This window comes from Meles meles, chromosome 18 (assembly GCF_922984935.1).
Source record: "Meles meles chromosome 18, mMelMel3.1 paternal haplotype, whole genome shotgun sequence".
Taxonomy (NCBI): domain Eukaryota; kingdom Metazoa; phylum Chordata; class Mammalia; order Carnivora; family Mustelidae; genus Meles; species Meles meles.
In genome coordinates this window covers 45,780,145-45,804,233 of record NC_060083.1, presented here as the reverse complement: position 1 = coordinate 45,804,233, position 24,089 = coordinate 45,780,145, and the positions used below count along the sequence as shown (strand labels likewise).

Below are 24,089 nucleotides of genomic sequence, written 5' to 3'. Positions count from 1 at the left end.
CCAACACGTCGTGGTCTTTCCGTGGACAGACAGGACAAAAGCACCCCAATTCCTTAATCGTTCTGACCAGTTTGCTCCCGTGGGGCACGCACACCGTGGTGTCTGGTCTAGCGTCACCCCCGTTACGGACCCAGCATGGGCTCTACTGAATTGTGCCACCTAGGACAGCTCCCAGTCCCAGCCCCCCACAGACAAAGTTGCCCTCAGTCTTCTGGTTTTTATTTGCTGGATCCCCTCAGAGCCCCTGCCCGGGGGCCGAGGACTGAGTGACTCTGGGGCATACACAGGGTCGGGCTGGAGAGGCAGAGGGGTGCGGTGCTGAGGCTGGGCCGTCAGCTCCTGAGAAGGGCGGTGGGGATGAGCGAAGAAGAGTCCGGTAGGAAGCCAGCCAGGTGCCAGGGTCACCAGAAGAATGGTACAAGCTTTCCCCAGGGCAGCCCGTGGCTTGTGGTGCCCCTGTGTCCCGGCCCGGGCAGCTTCCCTTTGCAGCTCCTGCTCCCTTGGGCAGAAAGTTAAAACGGGCAAGAAGCAAAGGGTGCCTTTGGCAAGAGACGCATGGCTGGGTGGCCAGAGTTCTCTGGAAAGGTGGCCTGGATTGGGGGACTCTGTGCCTGTGCCCCTGGCAGGTGGGGCCAGCACTGCCCACGCCGCTCCTCAGCTGGGGCTCAGTGCCGGGCTGCCCTCTGGACTGTCGCTCACCAGGCACTCGTTGGATTTGAAGCTCGCCAGGGACTTGCAGCTGGGGATGGAGGCCAGGGAGCCGCAGAGGCCCAGCATGGAGGGCGTGGGGTCCTTCCCTGAGGAGAGAGGGCGGGTGAGGCCGAGCCAACCGGTCTGCCTGTGTGTGAGCTGGGGAAGGGGGGTGCAGGCGAAGGTGAGGGAAGGGTACCCCTCAGGTCAGCAACCCCCGACTCCCCCTGGAGATTTTCCTCATTTCTGGAGCATTTGCCATTTTCGAGTAAACCGGGGTAAGCAGCTGGCCATGCCATGCCCAGTGCTGGGACACTGTATTGTAATCGTCAGTTTATGTCTCTGTCTCCCCCTGAGGTTCATCCTCTCTGTCTGTTTATTAAACACACGGTGAGCACTTGTTCCGTTCCAAGCACTGGGGATACAGAGAACGGACGAGACACAGTCCCTGCCCTCACGGAGCTCACAGTCTGGTGGGGGAGACAGACACACAGACAATCACAAACACAGTGTGGTGGGGTTCCACGTCCACAGCCTGCCTCGTCTCAAAGAAGATCTAAAGTCATCCAGAACAGTGTGGTGTTGGGAAAGAAAAGGCAGGAGTCCAGGCCCCAGGAAAACTAGGGTAGGGAACCAAGGTGAAGCCAGGGGAGGGCAACACAAAATGCATGCGTTGAAGTCCCGGACATTCGCTTGAAGAGAGCCACTAATTTGGCTCTGAGCTTCCTGGCAGCCAAAGAAAAGGGGGAAACAAGGGTCAGGCAAGCGGTTCACAGAGCACGTGAGATAAGAGCAAATTAGTTAGGCAAAGAATTCCCCGAGAACCTGTGAGCCATGGAGCCCCCACAATGCTACACTGGGCATTAACCAGCCCCCCCATGTTACTGATGAGCAGGGCTCAGCAAGGTGAAGGGCCAGACCAGGGACCAAGCTCGAACGACTGGAAGAGGCGCTGCCTGGGGTTTGCTGCAGTGTCTGCCCGACACCCCAAAGCAAGCTCTTAAATGCGACGCTAAGCTCCCTGAAAGGGCTCAGTGAAGGAGGGACTCGGCCAGGGTCACCGCAGGCCCCAAGCCTGGCCTCAGCCCTTCTTGGAAGAATGTTGGGTGCTGGATTGGGGCGCTCACCGATGGGGCCCCAGGGCTCGTCCCGTTTACCCTCTCCCAGGCGCTGGGAGTCCGAGCTCAGGCTGGCTTCAGCTGACAGTGGCTCCGTGCTCATGAAACTGTGTCTGGAGCAGAGCAGAGGGCTGATGTGCAGGCAGAGGCCTGCAGCCCAGCCCCCATACCAGCCCCACTTCCCCAGTAAGGACCAGCACTGAGGCCCAAGCTGAGCCCTGCTGAGGCTTACCTCCGGTACAGCTTGGGGTTGTTGGTGCCCTCTGCCCCACTGAGCGTTCCCAGGGATGGCCATTGGTTGACCAGGGGCGTGGTGAGGTCTTTGGAACCCTGGGCCAGGGGAACGTGGTCACCGGGGATCAGACCTGTCCTGGGATGGGGAGGAGGGGTCAGGCCTGACTAGGAGAGGGCGCAGAAGTGGGGAAAGGGGGATTCAACGGGGGTGGGGGGGGAGTGGTTATGAATGGAATCTGGGCAGCGGAAATGGGGACAGAATGTTGCAGACCAGTAGGGCAGCTCCTGGGAGTCAGTGGAGGGTACTGAGGTCAGGGAGGAGATGGGGATCTGGTGCGCTCATGCTTATGATGGGAGCTGGAGGGAATGATGGGGTGCTGTGGGACTCAAGTTAGGGTGATGGAGTGGGTTGAAAATAGAGTGGGAATCCTGAAAGGTAATGGAGCATCTCTGGGGATCATGCTGGGAGGTCACACGGTGATGAAAAGTTTCAGGCAGAAGCCATCAGAAGCATGAGTAACAGTGAAGCCCGGGGGGGGGGGGGGGCACTGTGGGGAGGATAATGGTTACAGATCAGAGGGGTGCTGAACAGAGGGAATGCGATCATGTCCACAGTTTCTGAGTAACAAACCAGGTTTTTCTGAGTGACGTTCTGTAGCCATGCTAGCTGATGGAGGAAGTGGGGAGCCGGTTTTGGGGGGTCGGGTCGCTGGATCTTATCTTGAGGTCAATTTAGTTCACCGGGGAGGGGGTCTTGGGGTGGAGGTGAGGGGATCAGTGGTTTGATGCTGGCGGAGGGGGGCGCTGGCTGCTGTGGTCGGGGTGGCCGGCACGCGGCGAGTTTTGGGGGTGGGGGGCGGGCGGGGAGGACAGGGGTTGGGCGGCGGCGGCGCTCACAGCTGCTCCTGCAGCTCCAGGATCACGCCTTCCAGCTCCCGCTTCTCGCGCTGGTTCTGCGCCGCCGCTTCCTCCAGCTGCAGCTGCAGCCGCCGGTTCTCCGCCTCCAGGTCCTTCAGTTGCGACTCGCGCAGGCGCACCAGCTCCTCCAGGTAACCCTGCGGGACGCGGGTTCAGCGCCGGCGGCGGGACGCGGGTGTCCCCGCGGACGCCGCCGGGCCGCCCGCCGGCTCCGCCCCTCCCCCCCCACCCCGCTGCCCTGGCGCGCGGCACGCACCTTCTGCGCGTAGACGATGCGGAACTTCTGTTCCATCTTGTGCCATTTGCTGTACCAGCTGTCCTCGTCGGTGACGAGCGGCAGGTACGGGTGCTCCGGCGAGTTGTCCTCGCTCGTACTGCTCTCGGCGCTGTGCCGCTCCTCCTCGTCCGTCAGGTAGTCGTAGCTTGTGGGGAAGGCGCAGTGGGCACGGCCCGCCCTGCCTGCCCCTGCCCGCCCTCCGCCAGCCCCGCACCCACGCGCGGCTCACCTCTGGGTGAACTTTAGGTAGGGTGTGTAATCGATCACCACGGGGGTCTTCCCGTCCAGCACTTCGCCCTTGAGACAGAAGCTGGGGGCGGGAGAACCACAGGGTGGGGGGCGGGCATGACGGGATGCAAGTGTAGACATCCTCGGCTCCACTCCCTCCGCCCCCGCCCCAGAGACCCACCTGAAGTCTATGGCGCTCAGTCCGATGAGCATCCCGGTGAGGACGGTGGCTTCCTCCCGCAGCATGATGGCTCCCGAGTCATAGAAACGTCTGCGGGGGGGTAGAGGGTTGGAGGTGGGGGGAGGCTGGGTATCGAGGGACTGACCGTGCCGCAGCCTCATCCGCCCAGGGAGGCCCCAGCCCTCAGGACTTCTCCTGTTGGCTAGCTACAAACCTTTCCTAGAGGAAGGGGGTACGTCTCTCCTGCTCACCCTTCAGTGTGGATCTTGGCTCTCCCTCAGAGTGGTGCCCACTGTGTCTCCTGTGTACTAGAACGTGTGTTCCCCGAGAATACTCTCCTCCATCCTCTGAACTACCCCTTTCCCACCAATTATGGGACCATTCAGATCCATACAGTCAGGAAACAAGTTCTCATCGTTAGTGCTTGACCTACAGAAGGTGCTCAAAAACGTGTTGATGTGAACTCTGAAATGTAAGGTCAGACTAGAGATAGAACGAAGTAAAACCATCAGTCACACGTGACCACTGGGTTGCGGGGGCGGGGCGGGGAGACACAAACTGCCCACTGTACTCGGTTGCAAACACCCATCCTGGCTGTGACCCCTGCCCCTGAGACCCAGTCTCTCTGCAAACCCACAGTGCAGGGACTCAGGCTCTGCACACCAGGACTTTAGTCCACAGGTGGCGAGTACAGACTGCTGCCACTGTTTGGGAAGTAGGTAGGGCTCTGTGTCACAGGTCGTGGAATGAGGCCAACAGATAAAATGATGCATAGTTGAGGCTTGTTCAGAGGCATGTCGAGGTTAGAGCTATGCATGAGATCAGTACGGCGGAGTGATAGAGAAGAATGAATGTGACTTGGAAGAAATGGTGGTGATGCTAAAGGCTGTCTGGGACTGCAAGCTCCATAGCCAGAGGATAGTCTGGGAGAGGGAAGTTTGCAGGGCATGCTGGGAGTTGTAGTTCAGGGACTGAAGTTTGCTCCAGAAACTTAAGGATCAAGTATGTTTAGACCGCGAGCATGCACACGGGGACCTGTGGTCTGAGCTGAAGGAGAGGGTCTGACCTGGTGGTCCGGGTGTCCCGCAGAGCTGTGGTGATATATTCTGACATTCGCTTCTCCATCAATGCCACCCGGATCCATGCCCGGCCCTGGAAAGCACATTGAACTTTACTTGTTGCCCTGAAGGGACCCAGCAGTGCACCACTGGGTCTAGACCTCCTGTGGCTCTTCCACCTGGTGACCATAGGCAGAGTTGAGGAACGAGGAGCAGGCAATTCCCACCTGTATCCCCTGCAAGCAACAGCTGGCCCGGCCCCGCCCATCAAGGCCCCTCACCTTGGCTCGGGCTGTGCTGATGTTCTCCATGTTCTCGATGCTGCTTACACAATTGTTGGGCACTTTGCTGCAGGCCAGTCGGATATAGTCCCAGAAGCCCCGCTGCCCGTCTGAGCTGAACCAGCTCACCGGACCTGCTGGGGCACAGGCTGAGCCAGGGCAGGGAGGGGGCTCAGCAAAACCAGGGAGTTTGTAGAGGGTCCGTGTAATGGGGTACACCCATGCATAAGTATAAACAGCCCCACCTGCACAAAGCTCCTATCCCAAACACGTGCACCCACATACCTGTACACGGAAGGCACGCTAGCATGTACCAGCACGCCCACTGATGGGGTTTGTGTGCACCCACCTATGTGGCCAGAAGACCCCTCCCCTCTTCCCAGCTGTGTGCAAGGCCCAGCCAGAACTGGGGCCAGGATCAATGATGGGGTTCAGAAAGCCACGAGAAAGATCAGAGTGGGTGTCTGGAAGCTAAAGCCTGGGAGATGGGAGGGCTGGACAACGGGAGACGGGGAGCTGGGCCCACCTTTGAAACGGTGGCTGAGGATCTGCTCTAAGATGGCTGCAAAATTCACAAACTCCTCGGATGAGTCATCGATGGGCTCCGCTGTGTATTTCTCCAGCAGCGTTTTCACAGAGAACCTGGCAGGAGGTCGGGAAAGGGGACAGCGGCGTGCCCAGTGAGAAGACAGAGTAATGGATTTTTAGAGGAGGGGTGTTAGGCAAAGAGAGGGAGAGAAGGGCAGAGGAGAGGTCCTGAAGAGGGAGGTCATGTGGGGAGGCACAGGAAAAGGAGGTGAGAGGCAGGGGAGGTACACAGTAACCACAGAGGTGCTATGACATGGGAGTGATAGAGTGGCAGGCGGGAGACCGATGGACATGCAGGTGACAGGAGAGTTGACAGCCGAGAAAGGAAGCTTCAGGAATAAGGTACAAGAAGGGACAGAACAGTAGGTAAGCAGAGGAGGCCCTTAGAGTCAGGGGACTGTCCCAGAGCCCCTTCCTTCCTGCCCTTGCTTAGGAGTTGCGTTTTTGATGGGTGTCTGTTGGGGGTCAGCTGGGAGTTAGACAGTGGGCTTGAACTCCTGCCCAGAGCTATCTTCTGCTATTGCTGCGACAAATTTCCGTCCCTCCTCGGGGAGGGGGGGTGGTCACTTGGGCCAGGGCATGTGAGTTGAAGCTGAGCACATGGATCGTGGGCCTGCAGGGGTGGCCAGGTGGGCTCTTAGCACATGGATGCCCCCCCTTCCCCCTTCTCCTTCCCAGCTTGGTCGCCCACACACCAGCTGCCCAGAACCAGGCGGTGCAGAGCCGGGCTGGGGCGGGGTGTGTGTGTGCATGTGTGTGTGCGCAGGGTGTAGGTCTGACACACACACTGGGTGGGAGGGGGCATTGGCAGCAAATCTCTGGGAGGGGTTTTAGGGGCCCAGACACCTGGCTTCCCAGAGAGGAGGAAAACAAAGGAAGGCAATGGAGACCAGCACCCCTTATCCCTCTCTGCAGTCCTGTTTGGAGCCTCAGCTACCTCTGCAGTCCCTCCCTCTGCGATCTCCACCTGCCATCCCTGCAGTGGGTGGGGCTGGAATGAGGACGCAGCTCCCAACCTCCCATTATTGCCCTATTGTGGGCGGCAGAGCAGGAGTGGGGTACCCAGGGTACGGGGGCTGCTTGGAACTGCCCTTTCCCCCGGAAGCTTATCAAGCCCTGTAACGTGCCAAGCACAGCATGTACTCCTCATCCAGCCTTACAACAGCTCTGGGGTAGGTCCTCTTAGCATCCTCCCCATGTTACAGATAAGGTGACCGAGGGTTCAAGAGGTTGACTGATCTGTTCAGTCACAGGGCTTGTGAGGAGTCAAGTATGGATGTCTGACCCCAAAGCCCTTGGTCCTTCCACTACATCCTGGGGCCTCCTGCTGGCTGTCACAATCACCGAGGTCTGGGAGAAGCCCTTGCCTCCTCTGCCTTCCACTCTGCAGGCTCCAGCCCTTAGCACTGGCCTCTGAGGCTCTTAGGCCAATGGCAGACATGAGGCAATGGACCTCCCTCCCTTCTCTTTGGGCTTAGAGCTGGTCTAGCCTGAAATCAGAGCCAGGTCAAGTGTGGGGTTGTAGTAGGGGGAGGCGGACTGCTGGGCTCAGATCCTGTTCCCTCGTGATACCCTTTCAGCCTTGGACAAGTCATTTAATCTCCGAGGCCCAAACGGGAATAATAGTACCTGCCCCAGACTCCAGGAAGGACTGGGAGAAGGAGCGTGTGTATAGCCCATTGGACAGGGGTGTCGAGGAGCAGGGCTATTAATGGGAAGGTTGGCCCCGCCAGAAGGAGGCTGTGTTTGGGACATTAGCTGGGCCTCATTGTGTAGCACACACCACCCCCCTATTGTGGTGTTCTCTGGTCATCTGGGTCAGCCCTCAGTGGGGGCCTGGGGCTGGTTGCAGCACGGCGGCCATCTGCCATCCCTCATCGGGGGTGCTGTAGAACTGGCCGTCGCCCCTGGGAGCCCCATGGTGTGTTCCCTGTTAGGAGGTGCAGCGGCTGCTGCAGGTTACCATGGAGACAGGGAGGCCAGGGCCCAGGGGAGCCCTTGGCCTGCTAAAGGGAACTGTTCTGGGAGCTGGAGGCAAACCACGTGATGGCGATGAGGTGGCAGAGGCCCAAGGGGTTTCTGAGCCTTTACCATGCCCCAGTCACCTCCTAAACTATCCCTCCCACCCCAGCTCTAAGCCCACTTCCAATCCACCAGAACCCCTGCTGCTCTGGGGTAGGCAGAAGGGAGATCCCCACTTCCCCGACACTGGGGAAGGCAGGCGAGAGAAAGAAGTATCTTCTTCTCAGACACAGGAAGGACATCATCAGGGCCGGGCTACTTCCATATGCCAGGCACTGGGCTAGGCTCCTACCGGAATTATGCCGTTACTGTAATTCCTTGGCATGGTTGTTACTTCTACTGTGGGGAAGATGAGGCACCCAAGGCCCAGAGTGGTTAGGAAACTTCGCCATGGTTGCACAGCTAATAACGGATGAAATAAGAGCTTGACCTTAGGATCCTCTGGCCCCAAAGGCAGAAAGCTTTGTTTTATGCCACACTGGCAGGATTTGAGGGGTAAGGATGGTAGCGTTGGCCTGTACTTTGGCCTGGGTGGGCCATTGCTGCACTCATTCCTTCTATAACATTCCAGGCATTTTTATAGAGGTCTGATGTGCTTAGCACCACTCTAGGGACTAGGATATAATGGTGTGAGACAGAGGCAGGATGGCTGGGCGTGTGCTCAGGAACCTGGGAAGGAGCTATGGGAGGCAGGAGCCAGGGCATCAGGTGAGCCATGATTCCTGAGGGAAGGAGCTGGGCCCAGGCCTGTGTGTAGGCAGGTGGGGTGGCAAAGCAGGACAGCTGAGCCCTGCACTTGGAGCACCCTGCCCTCAGAGGTGGCATGTCAGGGGGTGGAGAGGTTGCAGATAGAGAAGGCAGCTGGTGGGGGGATGGGGTGGGGGGAGTGGTCCTAGAGGGAGAGAGGAGGGGAGGTGAAGCCAAGGGACAGGGACTGAGCAGCTGGCTAAGGGCAGGGCAGTGAAGGTGAGTCACTGCAGGGCTGAGGTGTGAAGGTCCACTTCCTGGGCCCCCAAAGCAGATGAATCTTTCCCAACACTGCGACAGCCCCACCCTCAGGGACCAATGGCCCTGCCCTCCCAGTCTCCTCCCTTGAACCCAGGAGACCCAGGCTTCTGCAGTCAGACCCTCAGTCCTTCCCATGGCAGGCCCTCACTGGGTGGATTCGGGGGCTTTGCCCACATCCCCAGTTGACCCTGCCACAGGCTGCAGCTGCCCAGAGATGGAGGAGGGCACCGATCTCTGCTCCCGGATTGGAGCATGGGAAAATCTCTCAGGAAGCACCACCCCAGAGAGGCCAGTCTGACAGGGATGGGAGTCAGGGTACGCTTGGAGGGCAAGGGCGTTCACGCTGCTCCGGAGTGCTTCCCTGCCCACCCCGCCCCCGCCCCCAACAAGGGAGCCAGCCATCCCACCCCTCCCCCTCACACACAATGTCACTTCCTGGTTTTCACAGGAAGCTGCAGTGCCAATTAAACACCCCTCACCCCCCAGGCCGCGGGCTGGGCATAGGCCTGACTTGGCCTAGAAGGGTAGGGACCAGACCTCCAAAGCCCCTCCTGGTCTGGGCCTGAGGGGCAGTGGACGCGCTTATCTTAACTCTGTGCTTCCTCCCTTTTATCCGCGGCTGCCGTGAGTCCTCCCAGCGGCAGGCTCAGTCGGTATCTCCGCAGCCCGCCCCGACTCCTCTCCCTGACCACCCCCCGCCAGCGGCGCCCACCTGCACACGGTGATCAGGTTCCTACGTTCCACGGCCACATTGCGGGAAGACGCTTTCTTGGAGGACAGCCCCAGAGCCATGGTGGTCTGGACAAAGCTCGCTTCCATCCAGATGTGTGGCCACTGCTGCCGCCACCAGCTGCCCCCCCCCACCCCGCCTGGCGCCCCGGCCCCCTCCCCCGCTGGATCACAGCTGGGCCCTCTGCCCGCCGGGGCCCCTCGATCCCTGCACGGCCATCCCCCTGCCGCTGCTCCCGCTGCCCGGCCCCCTGGCACCCTCCCCCGGCGGCGATTCCAGAGCAAAACAAGGCCGGGGAGGGAGCTCTCCGAGGTGCTGAGCCGGGGCCCGTCACCCCCTCCCTTAACTGCCCGCCCCCCCTCGGCCGGTGACGTCAGGGCCCTCGGGCCCCGCCCCTGGCAGGCCGGGCACCAATCCGCAGAGGATGCAGAATTTGGGGGTGGGGGCTGGGGCCCGAGGGAAGGCGGAGGGGGTCCCCGGAAGAGGCAGCGATTGGAAGGAGAAAGAGGGGGCATCTGGCCTGTTCTCCACTCCCACACTTAGGGCGGGGGACCCCTCGCCTCGCGTCTCTGAGTTCCGACGACCGAAACTCTCTTGTTTCTGACCTGTGATTGGTGGTGTCTCAGTTTTCCTCCTACGGCCGGAGAAGAGTTCCTCACCTTCATCCCCGCCCTGCCTCTCCAACCGTTCAGTATGTGTATCTCAGCGAGGCCGGGGCCAGGTCTATGTCCAGAGAGCGCAGGTGGCCCCTGTGCGCTAACCTAGGAGGCCAAGGGGTAGTCGGAGAGACTGCGTATCTGGTGTTTGACTTGCCAGCACCAACGGATGGATTCAACTGCTCCTGGGGTGGGGGATGGGAATCCAGAACAAGCTGTAGGAGCCCAGGGCCTGGAACCACTCAGGACAATGAGAGTAGACTGGCAGCCACGGACCTGGGCTCTGTGGCGGTTCCCTGCAGTAGGGCTGGTACCCATAGTGGTGCCAAGGCACTGCTTTCTCTCGGAGTCCTACCCCCTCACATCACCCCATGGCAGCCGGCTTGAGGTTTAACCCATGGCTGCCAGCATTGCTGCATGGTGCCATCGAATCTCTGCAAGGCTAGGAGGGCCCCCAAAGCTGATTGCATCTTTCAAGAGAAGGTGAAGGAGATAGATGCCTGACTTTCTTGTCCCCCCGTTGCTCTCTCTTCCCTGCTCTCACCAGCTCCATTCCTCTACTCAACCTGTTCTCTTTCATACACTGAAATCCCCAGCTCCTACAGAAATCTTTCTGTGTTGTTTAAGAGGGGGTCTACCCAATTTCCCCACCTGGCTTTAGGAATGTCCATCCTGGGGCTCAGCTGATACCTAATCACCAACTCTAGCCATATGCTAGATTTACTCCACTTTCCTAGTGTATTGTCTTATGTCTCCACATTGATCCAGATGTGCACCAACATCTGAATATGATCAGCAGGCAGGGACCCTCTGTTGGCACGATCAGAGGAGGAAGAGATAAAAGGCCTGTACGAGTTCATAACCCTGGTCTGACTCCCTGGGAGCAGGGCAAAAAGTCCTGGCTTCCAGCACAAATCTCATGCCCACTCAACCTCAGCCTCAATTCTTGGCTTCTGGGACCTTAGACTTGGTCTTTTCCATTCCCCCTTTGCCTTTCCCCTCTTACTTCACTTCTAGAAGTCCCTCTTATCATCTTCCTGCCTCCAGATACAGAGCCAATGCCAATTTTGATGGTCTTTTGTTTTTCAATTGTAGGATATGTTATATGCATGTAAGAGCACATAAAATACATAGGTTCAGTTTAAAGATTTAAAAATTTAAAGTTTAAATTTACATAACAAACATCTGGGTCATCATCTTAAAAATCAAGAAATAGAAAGTTGTGAAGAACTCAGGATTTCCCATGTACTTCTCCCAGATCTTGTCTTCATCCGTACTCCCAAGAGATAACCATGACCCTTACCTTTGTGATAATCGTTTCCTTGCTTTTCTTAATAGTGCTATCACCTATGTGTCCATCAATAAAAATATAGTTTAATGTCCTTTTATTAAAAGAAATTTCTCTTTTTATTCTTTCTATTCTTTCCATATTATTTTCCTTGTATACTATTCCAATGCATGTCAATACTACAGTTTATCTATTCTACCATTGAGGGTAACTTTGTGTATCAGCTGGAGCCTAGTAAGAAAAATAGAAACTGTATCATGCATTTCAGATAGAGGAGATTTAATACAAGGAATCGGTTATACAGGAGTTGGAAGACTAAAAGCAAAAAGAGAAAGAGAACACTGAGACACCATGGAACTAGTAATAGATGAAGTAACAAGGGCTGAGGGAACAAAAGAAGAGGTGGGATTACTACACCCAAAAAGCCCACAGGTAGGACTCTACTCAGGCAGAGTCATCAGTGGTCTGCTGCTTAGTCCTCAAAGGAGCCATCTACAAAGCTGATTCTTGGCATGCAGGAAGAAGCCGAGGGCTGGAGCCTACTTCCAACAAGAGAGCAACTTTGGACAAAACCAGAAGAATGGGGAGATAGTTTCTTCTCCCTTCTTCCTACGTTCCATCTCTCTCTAGTGTCTCCTATTTAAAAAAGATTATTTGAGAGAGACAGAGCAAGCGGAGGGAGAGGGAGACAGGCAGACTCCCCGCTGAGCAGGGAGCTTGATGGGGGGGACTTGATCCCAGGACCGTGAGATCATAACCTGAGCCAAAGACAGATGCTTAACCGACTGAGCCACCCAGGTGCTCCTCTCAAATAAATCTTAAAAGGAAAAAGAAAATACCAGTAGCTTCTACAATCCTTATTTCCGTAACTTGTCATACGTTGATCTTTATAACTCTTCTCTTCTCTCATGACTCATTTCATTTTCACTTTGCCCTTAGCCAAAACCTCAATTTGTTATTACTGTTTTTTAACCAGGTCAGGTGACCAAACCTTCCTTCTTCATGAATCTAAGTCCTCAGAATTGAGTTCCTTTGTTGTTGTTGTTTTCTTTAACTTTCAGTATTGGAAGTTAGAAAGAGCCATGCTAGAGAATCACATGAGTTCTAGACATAGTCCTCCCTATCGTCATTGTGTAGCGGCAACTCAATAACCCTTGGTATTTGGGATAGTCACTCCAGAAGGTAACCTCCTTCTGTGCCCTGAGCCCCAAGCAAGCCTTAATCTCCAGCTGAGTGGAACCATTGTTGCAGCTCTTAAAAGGATTCTTCCCTTGGTGTAGTCAGTGTTCTCCACGCTCCTCCCCCATTCCCCAGGCCCTTGGGTACACTGGAAGAAACTCCAACTGCCAGAAAAACTGCAGTTCTTTCCCTGAGGGCTTTTCTCTGGCCACTGAAGCCTGCCTTATTAACACTGGGCAGTCTGAAAGTCCTGGGGAATGGTACTCCCATCCAGAGCAAACTTCAGGGAACACTGGTTGGGGATCGGTGAATAAATACCTCACCTCCCTCAGCCTTCACGTGGGATGGTCCTGAGGCTCAATGATTCCTGATTCCTTGAGTTTCCCAACAGGATTTTAAACTCTCGTGGTTCACATGCTTACCTTGCTTGACAGTATACCCTTTATTGGCCTCCTCTCCCCGGTGTTACTTTCCCACCTGCTTCCTGGTGGTTCTTAACATCATTTCTCAAATACTTGCTTTTGAATCCTTGACTTAGGTTCTACTTCTAGGGCAACCCCCCAAAATACAGCTGGTGTCTGAGGTGGTCCCAGGAAGCAGATCTCCAGAATAGGATTCTGGAATTGGACCACTCACCTTCCAGATGGCAATAAGGATTCCATTGCTGAGGTACGTGGAGCCCTGACATCCACTAAAGTGCCACACATCATCATCACTCCCGCCATGGTGAATGTGGGGATGCACTACTAGGATTTGGGATATAAGAGGGAAATGATGATTACAAGGATTGTGGAGTTGGCCAGTTAATGCATTTGTTAAATGCCATCAAAGTGCTAAAAGACAACAATGAGAGACTCACTTCAGCCAACTATCAACTCAGGGTGTAAGAGCCTTTATGGCAGCATTTAAGGGAACTTTCATCTGCAGCTTGTGCTGGGCAGATGGGCTGAGAATCAATCCCATAATCTGAATGTGAGAACAGCAGAATGATATGTTTAAAGATGCAGCAAGACATGACCCTAGTAGAGAAGGAGTAGGACCCTCAGACCTGGTATGGGATCATCTGTCTAGGAAGACCCAGATTTTCCTGAACCCTTTGGGCCAACAGAAGTAGCCTCTTCTCATTGGTGGAAGAGAGCAGCCTCTTCTTGCTTGGATACCATGCAAAGTTCTCCCCTGAGGCAAATGCCTCGCAAGATGATACATGCCCTCTTCAAGATCGGACCCCGACCCCCTCTGTGATTCTAAACCAATAACTGTGGTCACACGTCTCCATGAACCAAGTTGGGGAAGTATTGTCCCAGCAATGGGAAGAAAGGGATTATTCATCAAAAGACTATAGGATCTGGCTAACCTGTAGCAGCAGAAATTGAGAGAACACGCTTGGGAATGGATCTTGAGGGTGCTGGACTGGGGCCAGGGGGTGGAATATAAATAAGTCTGGATAATGGAGAGTTTATTGATCTGGGATATACTACCATGACTGAGACTTCAACGTTTTAAAGGCTTGGCAAAGACATCCAAAGCCAGTTGGAATATGCTACTGGCATAGATCTTCAAAGTTTAGGAAATCTATGCATTACAGCAAATGAGGAGGAAATGCCGGAACTTCCTTGGCAGAGTACCGGGGAAGGGGTTCAAAGGCAGAGAGGTGGGCACACCGGAATGAAATTATTATTGTATGTGACCAGAGAACCCTCCAGCCTCCTGTGCTCCTCATGAAGGTTCAGAGACACTTCCCTCAGTAGAGTGATAAGAAATGGGCTAGTTGTTGGGGGGCACTGGCACCATATGTAGCTCAGTAGTGGCTCTGCTCTCCACGCGAAAGTTGATGGTAGTGGAAAATACTGTAGAGTGGGCTTCCGAGAGTCAGCAGTTACGACAGGAGCCCAGAACAGAGGCCAAGTGATGGCCCTTAACCACTAGAGTCAAGGTGGACATAATTACTGTAATGGACAGAAAGACCAAAATGGCCATCTGGGATCTATTTTGAGTCCCTATTTTCAATTCTTTTGCATTGCTGTGTCATATGGTTATTCTATGTTTAACTTTTTGAGAACAGCCAAACCATTTCTGCAGTGGCTGAACCATTTTATATCCCCATCAGTCATATATGAGGGTTCCAATTTCTCCACGGGCACTTGCTACTTTCCATTTTTTTATAATAGTCATCCTAGCAGGTATGAAGTGGTATCTCATAGTGGCTCTGATTTGCATTTTCCTAATGACTAATGATGTTGAATATTTTTTCATATGTTTATTGGTCATTTGTAGATCTTCACTATTCAAGTCCTTTGACAATTTTTTAATTGAGTTGTCTTTGTGCAATTCATTTTTAAGCTGATGCTGCTAATTTACTAAAAAATTCTATAAGCTGAAATAATTGACCTGTAGCTTCATTTGGATTGTCTGGATACAATTAGGTCACTTGCAAAAACAGGTTTGTTTTTTCCTCACCACGTAACAAGCATCCTTGCCCTGTTTCTGACCTCAGAAGGAAAGATTTCGTTATTAAGTGTAATGTTTGCTATAGGTTTTTTTTTTAAGATTTTATTTATTTATTTGAGAAAGAGAGAGAGAGCATGAGAGGGGAGAAGGTCAGAGGGAGAAGCAGACTCCTTGCTGAGCAGGGAGCCCGATGTGGGACTTGATCCCAGGACTCCAGGTTCATGACCTGACCTGAAGGCAGTCGCTCAACCAACAGAGCCACCCAGGCGTCCCTGCTGTAGGTTTTTTATAGATATTCCTTATCAGGTTACAGAAGTTCCCTTCTATTCTTAGTTTGCTCAAAGTGTTAATCATTAATGGATGGCAAATTTTATCAAATTCATTTTGTTTCTGAGATGAATATATGTTTTTTACACTTTCATATTCATGTGGCAATTTACATTAACTGATTTTTCTTTTCTTTTTCTTTTTTTAAGATTTTATTTATTTATTTGACAGGCAGAGATCACAAGTAGGCAGAGAGGCAGGCAGAGAGAGAGGAGGAAGCAGGCTACCTGCTGAGCAGAGAGCCCGATGTGGGGCTCGATCCCAGGACCCTGGGATCATGACCTGAGCTGAAGGCAGAGGCTTTAACCCACTGAGCCACCCAAGCGCCCCTTAACTGATTTTTCTAATGTTATAAATTCCATTTGTAGGATAAGCCAATTTGGTCATGGTGTATTATCTTTTATATATTTATTTTATACATTACATATGTATAATATATATTCCATAAAAATTTATGATAATGTGTAAGATTGACCTGTTATTTTCCTTCCTTGTGCTATCCATGCCAGGTTTGGGTATTAAAATTATGCTGTTAAATGAGTTAAGACATACCCCCTTATTTTTTATGCTTTGTGGAATAATTTGTGAATCTTTGGAAATATTTGCTTCTTGAATATGTTGCTGAATTTGGTGATGAAGCTATCCGGTCATGGAACTGTCTTTGACTGCTGATCCAATTTCTTTAATAGTTGTGGATTATTTGGATACTCTGTCTATTCTTTTTATTCTTAGTGTTTTATTTTGACTTTGTCACTTGGTTTCTCCATTTTTAAAAATCAACATCATCAAAGAATAATTTACACACAATAAATGTGCCCATGTTAATTTTACAAGTTGGTGAGTTTTGACCAATATATAACCTACAGCAAAAATATGGAATATTTCCATCACCAGAAAGATTTTTTTTTTTACCAAAAAGATTTCTTTGTGCCTCTTCCCTGTCAATCCTCTGCATCACACCTCGCCTCAGGCAGTCATTTATCTACTTTCTGTCACTGTAGACTAGTTTTTGGTTTTGATTTTTAAAAGAATTTCACTTAAATGGAATCATATAGGAGATACGATTTTGTGTCTAGCTTCTCTCACTTAGTGTAACATTTTGGAAATTCATTCATGTTGTTGCAAGTATCATTAATTCAGCCCTCATTATTGCTGGTGGAGATCCGTGGATAAATACAGTGGGTAATGTGTATTATTCCACTGTATGGCTGTAACACAATTTATTTGTCCACTCACTTGGGATTGGGACATTGGGATTATTTTGATTCTTTTTTACTATTTTGGCTAACACTACTACAAATAGTATTGTATACATTTTCAATACTTGTAATTAAATTTTTTGTTTCTCTTGGGTATAACCTAGGAATGGAATTGCTAGATCATGGGGGAAGTATGTGCTTAACTTTATAAGAAATTTCTGAAGTGATTGTACCATTTTTTACATCCCCATCATCAATGTGTGAGAGGTCCACTTGCTTCATATAGTTGCCAAGATTTAGTATTTATATTCTTTTTCATTTTAGCCAATATGGTAAGTGGGCGGTGGTACCCCACCATGGCTCTTCTTTATTGAGGTGTAATTTATAGATAGCAAAATGTTTACATTTTGAGCATGCCATTCACTAATTTAATAGGTAGATGCAGTCAAGTATCCCACATCATACCAGTTAAGAACCCAGAACAGGAGTGCCTGGGTGGCTCAATGGGTTAAAGCCTCTGCCTTCGGCTCAGGTCATGATCCCAGGGTCCTGGGATCAAGCCCCACATCGGGCTTTCTGCTCAGCAGGGAGCTTTCTTCCCTTTCTCTCTCTCTGCCTACCTCTCTGTCTACTTGTGATCTCTGTCTGTCAAATAAATAAATAAAATCTTAAAAAAAAAAAAGAACCCAGAACAGTTCCATAACCCCAAGAACATTCTCCTGTGCTTTGTCCCAGTTACTCCCCACTACCACAGAAGCAACTACTGATTTCTAGAACCATAGATTAATTCTGCCTATTCTAGAACCTTATATAAATGGAATCATACAATAAATAAATACTCTTTGGCACTGGCTGTTTTCATTCAGTGTGATGCTTTTGAAACTCACTGATGTCGAAGCATGGGTAAGTAATTGTTTATTTTTATTGATGAGAAGTATACCACAGTTTGTCTAGTCATTCTCCTATTGATAGACGTTTGAACTGTTTCTAGTTTTTTGGTTGTTATGAACGAATCTTTGATGAATGTTCTCATTCAAGGTTTTTGTGAACGTATATTTCGTATCTTCTTGGATAAATATCTAGGAGTGAATAAATGAATCATAAGATAAGTATATGATTAACTTTTAAAGAAACTGCCAAACTGTTTTTCCAGAGTGGTTGTACAGTTTGTACAATGTATAAAAGTGTAAGATTTCCAATACTCCACCTCCTTTCCAACACTTGGTGCTGTTGATCTCTTTGCGTTTTAGCCACTTAAGTAAGTATGTAGTGATATCTCATTGTGTACTTAATTTGCATTTCTCTGATGACTAATGATGTTGAGCTTTTTCATGAGCTTATTAACCATTTATTTCTATACATGTGTGATGTGTCTGTTCAAGTCTTTTGCCAGTGTTTTTTATTGAGTTGTTTGCCTTTTTCATTATTGAGTTGCAGGAGCTCTTTACATAGCCTAGATACAAGCCTTTTGTCAGATACCTATGTGGCAAACATTTTCTCTCAAACCACGATTTATTGCGTTTCTCAAGGTGCTGGATTTTGTTGTTTTCCAAAATGCTGGACTTGGTTCTAACAGGCAATTAGTTAACTTATTCATGATAAACTTAATTCTTTTGAAGCGTATTTTTAAGATGTTAGGGAAGGTCTAAATTTGCCTTTACTCTAAGGTTAAAATGACCCTACTGCTAAAGTGTTTGTTACCTTTCTGGAGTTTCTACTGAGTGTCTTGAGTGTTTTAACAAGTATTCTCCACTCTGGGTGGCCAGAACTTAACTATATCCTAGTCTTCTGTAATCTCTGAAGTCTTAATCTCTGAGCTCACTATCTCAGATGTAAGGAATTTTACCCTCATATTCATGGCTTAGTATTCAACAGCAGTCTCTAGGATAATCTGATGCATATTTCTGGAGCTCTTTCAATGCATAACTCCTTTTTCTTTAGTATTCCATTTAGCAAATTCCAGTTGCTACAGCTTCCCCAAGCTCTGATCTCTCATCTCAACTTCAGGACAATGTCCCAGCACTGTGGTCTTGACAGTGCCCCTAGGCAGAAACTGGGACAATCATAGGGCTCATTTGTTTTCCCCCCTTCTTCTAGAGCTCTCGGCCCTGCACTGCCTATCATCAGTCTCTAAAACTGTTGTCTCATATATCTTTTCTAGTTTTCTAGTTGTTTACACCAAGACAGTGAGCCTAATCCTTCTAACTTCATCTGGATGAGGTAGAATTCCCTTTTTTATTCTTGAGTTGGTTGAAGTCATAATTTTTTTTCTTTATTTTTATATATTTTTTAAGATTCCATTTATTTATTTGACAAAGATGACAAGTAGGCAGGGGGTGGGGGAAAAGCAGGCACCTCCCAAGCAGAGAGCCAGACCCATGGCTCGATCCCAGGACCCTGAGATTATGACCCGAGCCGAAGGCAGAGGCTCAACTCACTGAGCCACCCACGTGCCCCAATTTTCTTTTCTTTAAATCATAATTTTCTAAGACTTTGTCCATTTTATTGAAAATTTAAAAATTTTGGCATAAATTTATTCATAATATCCTCTTGTTTTTAATGTCCTTAAATTTGGTAGTGAAGTTTACCTTTTCATTTCTTTTCTTGAAATGTTTATTTATTGGGGCACCTGGGTGGCTCAGTGGATTAAAGCCTCTGCCTTAGGCTCAGGTCATAATCTCGGGGTCCTGGGATGGAGCCCCGGTGGGGTCGGGCTCTCTGCTCAGCAGGGAGCCTGCTTCCCTTCTTCTCTGCCTACTTGTGATCTCTGTCAAATGAATAAATAAAATCTTTTAAAATTTTATTTATTTATTTATTTTGAGTAATATCTATCCCCTACGTGGAGCTTGAAATTACAACCCCAAGATCAAGAGTTGAATGTTCTTCCAAAAGAGCCAGCCAGACACCCCATCACCTTTTCATTTCTGATATTTGCAATATGAGATCTTTGTTTTCATGATAAATTGCACTGGAAATTTTTAAATCTTATTGATCTTTTATTTTATTTATTTTTAAAGATTTTATTTATTTGACAGAGTGAGAGAGGGAATACAAGCCAGGGGAGAGAGAGAGGGAGAAGCAGGCTTCCTGCGGAGCAGGGAGCCGGATGCGTATGCGTGGCTCTATCCCAGAACCCTGGGACAGTGACAGGAGCCGAAGGCAGATGCCCAACGAATGAGGCACACTAGCGCCCCTCTATTGACCTTTGAAGAGAACTAACTTTGTTGTTACTGATTCTGTCTATGATATTTTATTTTGGGTTTTATGTATTTTTACTCTTAGTTATTTTTTTCTACTTTTAAGGGACTCATCTTGTTCTCCTGGTAAATTATAGAAACTGTACTTAAGTTGTTTATTATAAACTTATTTTCCAACATGTACATTTAAGGCCATAATTTTTGAGTATTGCTTTAGCCATATTCCACAAATACTTTTTCGTTCAGTTCAAAACATTTTATAATTTCCATTTTGGTTTCTTCTTTAACCCATGGGAACCAGTAGGACAGACAGATGGAGATGTACAGACAGAGATATATAACCATGTCTCCTCTTTCTGTGAACATATATATGTATATATATGTTTATATATTTATAAATATATGTTAGACATTTATAGATAGATTTTTATATATTAATAAATACATATAGATATTTAGATATAAATACATATAAATATTTATATTTGGTACATTTGATTTACTGCTTTATCATGAAGAAATTCACTTACTCAGTTGGGGGCTGGTTAGGCAAGTCCACAGTCTTTTTTTTTTTTTTTTTAAGATTTATTTAACAGAGAGAAAGATCACAAGCAGGCAGAGAGGCAGGCAGAGAGAGATGGGAAAGCAGACTCCCTGCTGAGCAGAGAGCCCGATGCGGGGCTCGATCCCAGCACCCTGAGACCATGACCTGAGCTGATGGCAGAGGCTTAACCCACTGAGCCACCCAGGCGCCCCAAGTCCACAGTCTTAAGGGCAGGGGCTGACACTGCAGAAGTTCCCCAGGCAGAAGTTCTTGTCCATCAGGGAGCCCTTACTTCTGTTCTTAAGACCTTCCAACTGATCGGAGAGGACCATCCATATTATGCTTTACTTAAAGTCAACAGATTATAGGTGTTAATCCCATATACAAACTACCTTCACAGCAACACCCAGATTAGGGTTTGACTGAATGATGGAGTACTCGAGACTAGTCAAGTTGACATGTAGAACGAACCCATGACGCTGCTGCTCGGTTGGAACAGGTCTAATGCTTCTCTCATGATGAGAGGTTATGAGTTTTAGGAAGGAAGATCATGGAGTCCCATATTCATCCCATCACATCAAGTATACATACTATCAACATAATTAATGGCTGGTGATGTTGACCTACCTCACAGCTGAGGTAGCATCTCTCAGGTTACTCCCCTGTAAAGTTATGTGCCTCCCCTCCCACCCCCCCCACACTTCCCAAACTGTGGTCTTTTTGAAGGGAGTCCCTTCACTGCCTACACCTGAAGAATGGAGTATCTATCTATCTATCTATCTATCTATATTTTTTAAGATTTTATTTATTTATTTGACAGAGATCACAAGTAGGCAGAGAGGCAGGTAGGGGGGGGGAGCAGGCTCCCCACTGAGCAGAGAGCCCGATGCGGGGCTCGATCCCAGGACCCTGGGATCACGACCGGAGCTGAAGGCAGAGGCTTTAACCCACTGAGCCACCCAGGCGCCCCAAGTATCAATATATATTATCTAGAATTCTTCTGCTTGGGAGATTTATCTCTTCCCCTCCATTTATTAATTTACTCAACCATTTAAATATATCAATATAGACTCATAGATATTTATTTTATACTTTGGGTTATAATCCAATGCTACTTTACTTTTTTCCTCAAATTGTTCTAGGTTGGACCACTGGGAACTACATGGTATGTATTTTCACATCTTCTTCGCTATACCTTTCGGCATCGGCAGGCACATTCAACAAACATTTATTGAGCATCTAATGTGTGCCATGCCCTGTGATAATCATCCACGATCTTCATGTAGTTTACCGCTTAAATGCAGGGAATGGAGAGGAAGAAGGAAACTGGAAGTTAGAGCTATGAGATTTGAACATTAGCAAGGAATGACAGGCTCTGATTTGGGTTGTAAAAAGGTCATCAGTTATAGGGAAGCCAATGGATAGCTCTTTGATGATTGGCCAGATTACTCCCGGGTTTCTGGGTTAAGCAATGGGTGGATGGGAATGTCATTGGCTGAGATAGGGCAACTTGGAAGAAGACCAAGTTACAAAAGTGTGCAGAGTGTAAGGAAAAGATAGCTCAGGAAAGACAAACTTTGGGGAGCACTGACATGGGGGGAGGTGATAGGAGGAAGATGAGTCAGCTTAGAAGATAGAGAAGAAACCATCAAAGAGATAGGAGGGGAACTAAAAGCACATATTTCCAAAAAGGGAAAGGCTGCACCTGTCAAATGCTACAGAGAAATCCAGCTGGGGAGCTGGGCAGTGTCCATTAGATTTAGCAACTAATTGGTTATTAGTGGAAAGGGGAGATGGGAAGACACTGGACAGTCTTGGGCAGAGGAGGGAATGAGAGGTGAGGAAGAGGAGTTGAGCTGTGAACGGGAGAGCAACAGGGCAATCATTGTAGAGTCAAGAGAAGGTCGGTTATTTTAATGGGATAGGCTTAAGTTCATTTAGGGCTGTAGACAAGACGGTGTGTGGGGGAGGGATGACATTGAGGAAGCCCAGAAGTGGTGGGGGGTGTGTGGCGGTGTGCTCAGGAGGGGTAGGGAGTCCCAAGGAACAGCCTGAGCCCCCTGGAGGGCAGGCAGTGTCACTACAGATAAGTTTACAGGACTTGGGGGTGGAAGAGGTTATTTATTAAATTCATTAAAGTTCAAGGGCCTTTACTAGTGGAGAGAAATCCTCACTAGTAGCAAACTTGGTTTCATGTCCTGTTTATTAACCTTCTGAATCTACTGAGGAATTGCTAGTGCTTTAAGCAATCAACATCTCTCTGATACTCACACAACAAATTCACCCAAATCAGGAATTTGACAAATTAAATTTCTCTCAATATTTTCTTTCTCTAAACAGAAGCACGAATTGTCTTTTGGCAATGACAATGAAACTAGGGAACGCTGACTACTGCGTTTACTATGTGCCAGGCACTGTCTGACCTGCATTATATGCTGTATTCCATGGATCCTTACAACCCCAGGAAGAAGGTTCTAGACATCACCTGCTTCCATTCTGGCATCTGAGCGGACTAAAGCCCAGAGAAGTGAAGTAAATTGCCCAAGGTCACACAGCTGGAAAATGCTAGAGCTGGAATATGAGCTAAGTCACCTGGGCCATCGTGACTCTACACAGTGAGGCACCGTAAAGAAAACATGGCTGATGTGGGGGGACACTTTACACACCTTGACGAATCAGCAAAACATACACAAATAAAGTTATTTCCAAACATAATATGTCTGGTTACCAGGCCAACTGAAGCTTCTTTGTAATGGGTATTTTCTTTCTTTCTTTCTTTCTTTCTTCTTCTGTCTTTTTTTTTTTTTAAGATTTTATTATTTATTTGACAGAGAGAGATCACAAGTAGACAGAGAAGCAGGCAGAGAGAGAGGGGAAAGCAGACTCTCTGCTGAGCAGAGAGCCCGATATGAGGCTCGATCCCAGGACCCTGAGATCATGACCTGAGCTGAAGGCAGAGGCTTAACCCACTAAGCCACCCAGGCACCCCAAGTAATGGGTATTTTCCAGGGATCTAAACTCTGCCTTTAAAGTACAAAATGAGGAGAGGGAGCTTAGAGAGAGCAGCCTGGGTGTTGGGCTACATGTGGTCTGAGTGAGGACCTCCAGCAGCAGAGTCCTGGATGTGAGAGGACACCCCTGTGGTGGGATCGTGCAAGGTTTCGGGGGCTGCTGGGCAGAGGAGGCCGATGGAGGAGGGGGCTGACCATCCTGGCATTTGAGATTGGTGGGTCCTATGCAACACCTAAAGGCTTTGAGCTCATCTGTATACCTCTCTGCTACATCACAGTTGGGGGGGGGGGCGGGGGATGGCACGAGAATTCCTGCTCATCCTGAGGTTTATAGGCCCAGGATGCCTGGCAGGCTCCCACGGCCTCTTGGCTGCTGCCGTTCCCTGCACAGCCCCAGGACCGTGGGGTTTACTCTCCCAGACTTGAGGCCCCAGGCCCCACAGCATGGGTTTGAAGCTTTTGTATCTCCAAACACCTAGCATGGTGCCTGACACATTATAGGGTAAAATAAATGTTACAGACCTATTCCCTGTGTGAATAAATGAACTAAGTCCCCGCCTTGTCAGAGTCGAGGCTTAGCAAACCTGCTGTCTTCCAGCTCTCTGGAAGACAAACTGAGGCACGGACTGGAAACACTTCCCCCATCCTCCACTTCCCACCCCTATCAGACCCAGTATTTTTTCTCCAAGGCAAGATGAATTAATGTCCCCTCTGAAGTCTCCCAGCTGACAGCGCTGGCTTCTGAGATAGGGGCCTGGGCCCTGCAGACACTACTCCCTACTCCCCACCCAACCCCACCCTATCCTGCCCCACCCAGGGCCCCTTCTGCCCCATGGGTCAGGCCCAAGTTGAAATTAACCAGTGGGGGGGGGGGGGCAGGGCTGAGGCTCTGGGTCCTGATTGGTTG

At 49.8% G+C, this 24,089-nt stretch overlaps 1 protein-coding gene and 1 long non-coding RNA gene across 6 annotated transcripts; one reads left to right on the top strand and one right to left on the bottom strand.

Annotated features, from left to right (window-relative positions):
• Window positions 1–202: 202 nt before the first annotated feature.
• On the bottom strand, window positions 203–9,642 carry RUNDC3A (RUN domain containing 3A). 5 transcript variants are annotated; one of them, XM_045985672.1, is made up of 11 exons: window positions 9,316–9,642; window positions 5,512–5,627; window positions 4,986–5,134; window positions 4,713–4,798; window positions 3,647–3,736; window positions 3,467–3,547; window positions 3,217–3,382; window positions 2,940–3,097; window positions 2,041–2,178; window positions 1,818–1,921; window positions 203–797 (listed from the first exon to the last, which is right to left on the bottom strand). In XM_045985672.1, the coding sequence occupies exons 1-11, from the start codon at window positions 9,420–9,422 to the stop codon at window positions 655–657; spliced, it is 1,338 nt and encodes a 445-aa protein (XP_045841628.1). In that variant the 5' UTR covers window positions 9,423–9,642; the 3' UTR covers window positions 203–654. The 5 variants fall into 5 exon arrangements, with proteins under 5 accessions (XP_045841628.1, XP_045841624.1, XP_045841625.1 ...); XM_045985668.1 differs by having other exon boundaries at window positions 4,986–5,122; window positions 9,316–9,504; XM_045985669.1 differs by having other exon boundaries at window positions 4,986–5,119; window positions 9,316–9,503.
• Window positions 9,643–13,005: 3,363 nt separating this feature from the next.
• Window positions 13,006–22,843, top strand: LOC123930268. The gene is made up of 3 exons (XR_006816030.1): window positions 13,006–13,125; window positions 21,314–21,336; window positions 22,512–22,843. It is a non-coding gene; the product is annotated as an uncharacterized LOC123930268 (long non-coding RNA).
• The last annotated feature ends 1,246 nt before the right edge of the window (window positions 22,844–24,089 follow it).